Source organism: Chiloscyllium plagiosum, chromosome 11 (assembly GCF_004010195.1).
Source record: "Chiloscyllium plagiosum isolate BGI_BamShark_2017 chromosome 11, ASM401019v2, whole genome shotgun sequence".
Classification (NCBI taxonomy): Eukaryota; Metazoa; Chordata; class Chondrichthyes; order Orectolobiformes; family Hemiscylliidae; genus Chiloscyllium; species Chiloscyllium plagiosum.
Window position 1 is genome coordinate 77,389,096 of NC_057720.1, and position 10,059 is coordinate 77,399,154.

General features: G+C 41.8%; 1 protein-coding gene across 8 annotated transcripts in view; it reads left to right on the forward strand.

Annotated features, from left to right (window-relative positions):
* Positions 1–10,059, forward strand: part of LOC122554598 (dynamin-2-like) — a 208,115-nt gene that overhangs the window by 176,571 nt on the left and 21,485 nt on the right. For all 8 annotated transcript variants that reach the window (XM_043699882.1, XM_043699883.1, XM_043699887.1 and 5 more), the window contains one exon: positions 8,630–8,856. In XM_043699882.1, the coding sequence (XP_043555817.1) occupies positions 8,630–8,856 (227 nt within the window). The remainder of the gene's footprint in view (positions 1–8,629; positions 8,857–10,059) is intronic.

Here is a 10,059-nt window from a genome sequence, read left to right on the forward strand (position 1 = left end):
ATAAAAGAGACCTACGGGGCAACTTTTTCACACAGAGGGTAGTACCTGTATGGAATGAGCTGCCAGAGGATGTGGTGGAGGCTGGTACAATTGCAACATTTAAGAGGCATTTGGATGTGTATATGAATAGGAAGGGTTTGGAGGGATATGGGCCGGGTGCTGGCAGGTGGGACTAGATTGGGTTGGGATATCTGGTCGGCATGGACGGGTTGGACCGAAGGGTCTGTTTCCATGCTGTACATCTCTATGACTGTATGTATATGTATAGCCATATTAGAAGCTCTAGTCCATGATGAATCTTTGCAGTTGGGAATGCAGGAGGATATTAGATGAATTTGATAGATTTGCCATGGTATTATAGACAGTCAGCTTCATGTCAGTGAGGAATAATTAAGAATAATTGGGTTTCTTGCCCACTTCAGTCTGTGGGCTGGGCCCACTGGAATCTGTGTGCTCAGCCCAGTGAAATCCATGCGCTGGGCTCACTGGAGTCCGCGGACTGGGCCCAATTGAGTCCGTGCTGGGCCCACTCAGTTCCGTGCTGGGCACGCTCTCGTCTGTGCACTGGGCCCCATTGAGTCCGTGCTGGGCTTGCTCAATTCCGTACACTGGGCCCATTTTAGTGTGTGGGCTGGGCCAGCTCGTGTCTGTGCGGTGGGCTCACTGGAGTCTGTGCGCTGGGCCTGTTTGAGTCTGTGCGCTGGGTGCACTGGAGTCCGCAGGCTGGGCCTGCTCGATTCCTCACACTGGGCCCGCTCGAGTCTGTGCGCTGCACCCTCTCGAGACCACGCGCTGGGCCCACTGGAGTCCGTGTGCTGTGCCCTCTTGTGTCTGTGCACTGGACCCACTCATTGCAGATGCCATCATTGTGATCAAGCTCTTCAACAAGAGGTAAGTAAAATAAAAGAGAAAATAACACAAGAAAAGAGAGAAAAAAAGAAAATAAATGAAAAGAGAAACGGATTAAGTGAGTGAGCCGCAGACTCAGAAGCCCTACTCCACCGCCATCTTATCAGAAGGTAACCTTCCATTATGACATGGCTGTAATTTTAAGCCTCCCTCCCTGAGGCTATAAACTTGGATGTGTTGGCAATGGTGCCATGCACATTACCTATTAACAACATCATAGGGAGATCCCCATGCCGTTACTGGTACTTTAGTGGTGGGCAATTGTGACTTCCTTGGGCATGGGATTCCTCTTGACCTGGCAATCCCTATGCCCAATGGAGGACACCCAAATAAGACTCCCTCCGCCCACCCTCCAAGTTGTTCACTGCCCGCATATTTCTGGGGTAACTGGTCTGGCAGCAGCAAAACCCACTCTTACCTGTGTTTCTGCCTAAAATGCCTGTCACTGATGGGCAAATTATTCTGGGAAGAACTGACTAAATTTCACCTACGTGTTGAGAGAAAGGATTATCAGTTTAATTCCTAGATTCATCATAGATAGCGCTGGGATTTTGAGAAAAATAGAAAGCATGAGGTTAACTTCAGTTCAATCCATTTCGTTGTAACAGATCAGAAATGAGACATCGAAGTTAATTCCTTTATATTGCAGATTCTTATTTTCCAATGGTACTAACAATTTAAATATTAATATGAGCAGAGTCAGATATCAGATTCTTATATGAAAGAATTCAATTTTAAAACATTAAATCACTATAGAAAAAAAGCTGGTGAAAGGATACTAAATGTTTAAATTGGCACCTAAGTAATGAATTAAACAATGGTTATTTTGTTTGTGTCTCTTAACTTCAGAATAGAAGTTTCATAGATTTGGTTTCTGGCACTAAACACTGTATTCACACTCTGGTTTATATTAACATTATTACAATATAGGAAGCAAACCAAGAAATTTGTTTGTCAATGACTCTGGCATGAAATAGAACTGTTTTTTTTAATGGCTAATGAGATTTGAAGTGATCTTAGCCACGATTTGGTTAGATTTCGTACAGTGTGGAAACAGGCGCTTTGGCCCAACATGTCCACACCGACCCTCTGAAGAGTAACCCACCCAGACTCATTTCCCTACATTTACCCCTGACTAATGCACCTAACACTATGGGCAATTTAGCATGGCCAGTTCACCTGACCTGCACATCTTTTTGGACTGTGGGAGGAAACCAGAGCACCCAGAGGAAACCCACACAGACACGGGAAGAATGTGCAAACTCCACACAGTCAGTCGCCCGAAGTGGGAAATCGAACCCGGGTCCCTGGCACTGTGAGGCAGCAGTGCTAACCACTGAGCCACCGTGCTGCCCTTGTCTTATTATATCTTGCAATTGCACAATGTGCAGCCCAACTTGTGACTCCTTAGATACTGGAGCACTCTGTGTCCAAATACAGCAAGATCTGGACAATATCGAGGTTTGGATAAGTGGCAAGTAATATTCACACCAGATGAGTGCCAGGTAATGACCATCTCAAACAAGAGAGAATTTTGCTTTGCCCAATGACTATCCATCCACTCTGGCACAATTGTATTCAAGTTTATTAGTTGGCTGCCCCAAGGAAGGTCTGAGCTGACTGTTTGCTTTTCAGTGTGGTACGTGTTCAGGAAGTAATCCTGACCTGTTTCCCACCCCGAAAGGAAAATCTGGCCATATTCTGCTCCTTCCTAACACCAAAGCATTCAGGCCAATTACTCCTGCTGCTACTCAGGATAAATGAGACAACTGTTAGGATCATACTGTTCTGCAGAACTCAGTTACTCACTGAAGAGACTGCGGATCCAGTATGATAACCCAGTGATAAGTGGAAGGGGAACAGGCGACCTGTTCAAATCACTTCAAGACTCCATGTCTATACCCTGCAGATTTGGGAAGAAAATAATTCCCATCCAACTTCAGGAATGTGACAATTCACACTGTCTTCAAGAAATAAATCAGAAGTTATCACAGCACTTACCTCTTGTCCATAACAAGGGAAATCCTGAGACACACGCTCCTGAATCACTTACTTCCTGGAACTGTTGAAATCCCATTAGAACCATAATGTAGTTTTAGACTTTCCTGGGGGATTTCTAACATGGTCTTTGTTGCCAAGCAAATCCAAGAAAAATGTGATCTCTTCATTGCATTCACCAGCTTGACCATTTGATGCACTAAATTGCAAGCCTTCGTGGATTGTTCTCCAGAGAATTTACATGTTCAAGGTAGTTCATCACAATCCTGCAACTGTTTCAGGATGACATGACTGCAACCATCTTGAATGGAATATCTGAAATAGATGCTTCAAAATCTAAAGCAAAAGCAGAGTATTGTGAATGCTAGAGGATTGGTGTTAAGCAAGGCTGTACAATAGCACCAATACTATTTACAATATATCTGACAGTGGATATTCGCTCAACAAAGATCAATTGCTCTCTGTTTTGAATATTAAATATTGTCTAGGTGGAAAACTCATTTACCTCTTGTGTCTGTGTGTCAAAACAAAACTGACCACCATAGAAGTAAATGCTGAACAGTATATGGATGACTGCAGTGTCATCTTCAGCAGGCTTGCAAGAGAATCTTAACCTCTGCAATTCTGCATAGAAGAGACTTGACCTGTCCTTGTACGTTGGCAAAGCAAATCTCATATTGACCCATATCTTGTCAATGAATGATTTTACCTCCCACATATGTCAAAGGAATGACTCTGGGAGATGTTGAGCAGGTCCTATTCCTTGGCAACCACATCTTTCAAAATGGCACCCTTGACAAGGAGATCCAACAAAGCATGAACTGCATCAGTTCAAACCACGGCAGTGAGTTCTTGACAGTATACAGCACTGCAAGTCAACACCAGTCCTAGTGGATGGAGCAGGTGTCATTGCCTTATTGCTGAACTGCAGTGAGTCTTGGACTCTATAACAAAGACACATAAGAATGTTTGAGAAATTCCATCAGGTATGCCTCTACTGCATTTTCCAGATTCAAAGGGAAGACTGTCAAACAAATGCTTATGACAGTCTTGAAGCCAGCTCATCACAATCAGATAAAGCTCCTGCAAAATCAGTGAGAGTAGATTGGAAACTCTGTCGATAGCTTAAAAGCATCTTCCCAGCCAGGTCCTGTTTTCTTGATTCTCAAATGGTCTGCACTCCAGGGGCGGATGAAGAAAACACTTAAAAGGCACTCTGAAGTTCTTAAAGCACAATAGCATGGTAATGACCGTCGAAAGGCTTGTCTTTGTGTGCACGGTTGATTTTCGTCCTTTAGCTATGAAAGAAATTGCCCTAACTGCAAAAGTGTGTAGTTCAACTTTTTTCTAATATGAAAAACAAACACAAATGGCACAGAGGACACCAATTGTTAAAAAAGTGACCCAGCCTACCTAACATTCTACTGTTGGCCTGTATATATCATATCAGTTCTTTTACGTTAAGTACTGTGTCCTATGATCCTGCTCCACTAGCTACCTGATGAAGGAGCAGCGCTCCGAAAGCTTGTACTTCCAAATAAACCTGTTGGACTATAACCTGGTGTTATGTGATTTTAATTTTGTCTTCCCCAGTCCAACACCGGCACCTCCAATTAAATGAGGCTGAGAGAAAATTACAAGAAATTAAAAATAAGGTGGTGCTGGAGACTAACCAAATGACTAGAATGACATGGGACAAGAACAAAAGCCACTGGAAAAGCCCAGCAGGTCCAGTAGCATCTATGAAGAAAAATCAGAGGAAGTGTCACCAGACCCGAGACAGAAGCTGCCAGACCCACTGAGCATCTCCAGCAACCCCTTGCCTTGCTTCTGATATACAGCATTTGCAGTTCTTTTGCTTTTTATTTGACTGGAATAACATAATAGGTATAAGAGTCGCATGCTGCGGGTCTAACCAAAGTAATAAGTAATCCAAAACTGTACAAACTAATTAAAGATCATAACAATTTACCAAGATGATGGTGTCAAAACTAGACTGTAAGGAAGATTTTACAGATACAGGATAGTATAGTGGGGTCATATGTAGCGCGACATAAACTCAAGGTCACAGTTGAGGCTGTCTTCATGGTTACGGATCTAGCTATCAGTTTCTGCTCGGCGATTCGGTGTTGTTGTGCATCTCGAAGGCCACCTTGGAGGACATTTACCTGAAGATTGGAGGTTGAATGTCCTTGACTTTTGAAGTGTTCCCTGACTAGGAGGGAACACTCCTGCCTGGTGATTGTTGTGCGGTGTCCATTCATCTGTTCTCGTAGCACCTGCATGGTCTTGCGAATATACCATGCCTTGGGGCTTCCTTCCCTGCAATGTATGAGATAGACCCATTGGCCGAGTCACATGAGTATCTGCTGTATACATGGTGGGTGTGTTCCCACATGTGATGGTAGTGTCCATGTTGTTTGATCTGACTTGTCTTGCAGAGGTTGCCATGGCAGGGTCGTGTGGTGTAGTGATCAGTGTTGATTTGCTGCGAACTATGTCTTTAAGGTTTGGCGGTTGTTTGAAGGCGAGAAGTAGAGGTTCGATTGGTCCTTGGGTGTTAGGTTTCTGTAAAAAAAAAAATCTGTAGTGTCGTGACATAAGCTGGGAGCTCCTTGGATAATGGGATTCAAGTTGCCCTCGACGTAGCCAGAGAGGTTCTCACACGAGGTCCCATTGCCTGATATGATGTGACGTGCAGGTGTGTTGGCTTTGTGTATCTTCAGAAGGTAGAAGAAGTCTCCTCTGGGAGAACTATGTGGGATGAGAGGGCATAGGATACTCTGAAGGTCTGGATCAAGGGCCTTGATCAATCATTTGAGTCAACAGTTGTATTTTTTGGTTGGATCATCAGGTAGTTGTCTGTAGTATTCCTGGTTGTTCAGTTGTCGGTATGCGTCTTTGCAGTAGTCTGTTCTGTTTGTATGATAATGTTCCTTCTTTGTCTGCTGGTGTGATGACAATGTTATGATTGGTCTTGAGAGCATGGATGGCGTTGCGTTGTGGTTGGGTGATGTTCTGCACTACCTTGTGAACGTGGCTGGTGAATCTGGTGTTAACGCATCTCTTGACGGCTTGACCATACATATCGAGCCTAAGGTAGCAGCCTTCTGGAAGGGTCCAAGTCAACTCTTTCTTCTTTGGTCGCTGCACCACAGATCTCCCTGTTGACTATTCTGACTTTTTCAGGCAGTGAGTTTTGGACTCCAAACACACTCTGGGTCAAATCATTACTCCTCAACTGCCCTTAAATCCCTTTTACTAATTACTTTCAATCTGTGCCTTCTCATTATTGATCACTAATGGAAATAATGCTTTCCCATTCACTCATAACTTTACATGCCTCAATTTAATCTCTCCGAAGACTTGGCTGTTTCAAAGAAAACAGCTCCAAGCCTATCCAATCTTCAGGCTGGTCTTCAAAGCCAACTGTAAGGGAGCATGAAATACACTCCATTGTCTTTGGGTCAAAATCCTGGAACTGTCACCTGAACACCATTGTGGGAGTAAACATGGAGACTGCAATGACCCAAGTAAATAGCTCAGCTGTACTTCTCAAGCAATTCAGGATGAGCATTAAACGAAGCCATTGTCTGTATTGCCCACATGCCATGAACAGATAATTAATAAAATATCATTTGTGTTCCATAATGTATCAAATATTTGTGATATGGAGGTGCCAATGTTGGACCAGGGTGGAGAAAGTTAAAAATCTCACAACACCAGGTTATAGTCCAACATGTTTATTTGGAAGTTCATGCTTTCGGAGCACTGCTCCTTCATTAGATAGCTAGCTACATGACGAAGGAGCAGCTCTTTGAAAGTTTGTACTTCCAAAGAAACCTGTTGGACTAGAATCTGGTGTTGTGTGATTTTTTAATTCAAATATTAGTAATAATCCAAAGAAAAATTAGTATTATTGACAGTACTTTAAAGTATGCTTCAATTCATGAATAAGATTTAAAAATGTCTAAATAAAAAGATTTAACACAGGATTATACTTAAAAATGCCAGTGTTATATGTTGCAAGTTTGTTCTGAATCATTCATTACAACAATACTCACCACAAGACCAGACGATATGGGAACAGAATTAAGCTGTTTGACACATTAAGACTGATCCACCATTCAATAATGATTAGAGACAAGAAAAACTGCAGATGCTGGAATCAAAAGTAGACAGGAGGAAGCTAGACGAACACAGGAAGCCAGCAGCATCAGGAGGTGCAGAAGTCAACATTTCAAAGAATTACACCCTGAATGTTGACTTCTACACCACCTGATGCTGCCTGGCTTGCTGTGTTCTTCCAACATTCAATCATGGCAGATATATTTCTCAACTCCATTCTCCTGCCTTCTTCCTGTGACCCTTGGTCGCCTTACTAATCAAGAAGCTATCCCTGTCCTTAAAACACTCAAAGACTTGGTCTCCATAGTCTTCTGCGGCAATATGTTCCACAGATAAACCACCTCCTCATCTCAGTTCAAAAGCGCTGTCTCCTTCATTCGGAGGCTGTGTCCTCAGGTCCTAGTCTCTCCTACTGGTAGGAATATCTGTTCCATGTCTACTCAATCCAGGCCTCTCAGTAAACATCCTCCAATATTAACATATCATTTCTCAGATACGGGACCCAAAACTACTCACAATATTCCAAATGTGGTCTGACCAGAGCCTTGTACAGCCTCAGCAGTATATCTCTTCTCTTATATTCTAGTCCCTTTGAAATGAATGCTAATGTTATATTTGCCTTCCGAACTACCAATTGAACCTGGATGTTAACTTTAAGAGTATCTTGAACTGGGTCTCTTAAGTGTCTTTGTGCTTCAGATTTCCAAAGTCTTTTCCCATTTAGAAAATAGTCTATGCCCCTGTTTTTCCTACAAAAACTTCACACATTGCATTTCATCTTCCACTTCTTTGTCCACTCTCCTAACCTGTCCAAGTCCTTTTGCAGCCTCCCTACACTACCAGTTCCTCTATCTGCAAACTTAGCAACAATGTCCTCAGTTCCTTCATTCAGATTGTTAATGTGTAGCGTGAATAGTTGTGGTCCTGTCCCTGACCCCCTGCAGAACTCCTTTAGCCACTGGCTGCCAACTTTAAAAAGACCCCTTTAATCCAATTCTCTGCCTTCTACCAGTCAGCCAATCTTCTATTCGTATCAGAGGTTCAAGGTCAATATTATCAACAGGGCCTTCCTAATCATCATAGCGTGACATCTTAAAACCGGCATGTAAATTAAAAGCTGATCTGTACATTGTTAACTGCCTCAGGCTATTTCACACTGTTGTTCAGGGTAGGTTGGGATGATTGTGTCGATTTCACCTCATATTGAGCAACAGCTGATGAGCTTACTCAGCAAACATACTTGTCACCTTAATCGAATCGACTGATTGAGAATTGGCAGAAGTTGTTTACAGAAAGTGGCTGAGTTGAAAGTAATTTTTCTTTTTTAAATATTAATGGAAGTATTAAACCAAAATCCATAACTGGCAGTATTACTTGGCTAACAAATAGTTTAATGTTGTAATCTATTCAATGTCTATACTGATTCATTTCCAACAGCTGTCTTAATGAAATAGCAAAATAGTGATGTTAAATACCGTTTCAGATAGTTTAATTGAACTTTTCTGAACTTGTGGGGAACTGTTACACAATGCAGATAGAGTTTAACATAAAATTAGCAAGATGTTCATGTCACGGTTTTAAATCTGTTCCATAGACGAAGGACTTTATCAATGCAGAGCTGTTAGCAAAACTGTATTCCTCAGAGGATCAGAACACCTTGATGGAGGAATCCCCTGAACAGGCTCAACGGCGTGATGAAACTCTACGCACGTACAATGCCATCTGTGAAGCACTGAATATTATCGGCGACATCAACACTAACACGATATCGGTTCCTTTACCCCCTCCTGTTGATGACTCCTGGCTACATTCAGGGTGCAGGTATGAATCCAGAAATGATAGCTTAAGTGCCAGCTTCACATTAATTATTCTTAACTTTAATTCACTAAGAAGTTATATTAATATATTTATTTTAAAATAACAATATTTGTTTCACAGATCCGGAATGGTTATATTCATGATTCCACATTCCCATGCATTGACCTAAAATGGCTTTACTCTCCCCTATCACTGTGTCTCAGCCTCAACCTCTGAAGTCCCACTGTCTTTAAATTTGTGTCCTGAACCTGAATTTGGGTGTAAAACTCATGTTTTATTTCTTATCCTGCAGGATCGTTACTTGGGTAATAATCTCCACCGTCCCCTTACAACCTGCTGGTCTTTTAATATTACTTTCTGTCATCTTGTTCAGCTTCTTGTCCTCCTGCACAGAACTTGTTTGAATGCACTATTTGCCCGTTTCTATGACAAAGTGGCTACCTTTCAGGTTTTGGTGTAGGTGGAGGTCATCCAGTTTGTAGATCTTCTCATGGATCTGAGAGTATTCCCAGTTTCCCAGGAATCAGAAACCACCATTCTTCTAGCCTTGAATTGACAATCAGTGTTTTCTTTCCCTGTCAGGAAGGAAATCAGAAGCATCCTATTAATAAAACTATGGCTCACAGTTATGTATACTCGAACTGTGCAGCCTGTGCTCTCAGGCATTAGCAATTTGATATGAGCATAAATATAAATTTCTAAAAACAAGTATTGCAAAGATAAGCCCTTCCATTTTAATAAAAGACAGATATCTGATTCATGCCAGTACATTAATCCAAATTCTACTGAATTGTTTCAGAAGTAATTCACAAAAAATTGTTCTTCCAACTTAAGATAAGTTAATCAAGTCTCCTGTATACTTCCTAATTTTACGTGTTTATCCACAATCAGTTACCCTTCTTGCAATGACATTTCTTTGAGCCGAGAAGTTCAGTAATTATTGTTTTCTACACATGATTACAGGATGGTATTCCAGTTAGATCGGATGGCTATATTGTGATATTGTGGTGATTTTACTGGATCAGTAATCCAGAGATACAGATTAGTGCTTTGGAGAGATGGGTTGTTGAAATTTAAATTCAGTGTATTAAATCTGAATTGAAAAGCTTGTCTCAGTAATGGTGACCATGAAACCATTATCAGCTGTTGTAAAAATATAACTGGTTTGTAAGTGTCCTTTATGAAAGGGAATCTGGAAGAGGAGGT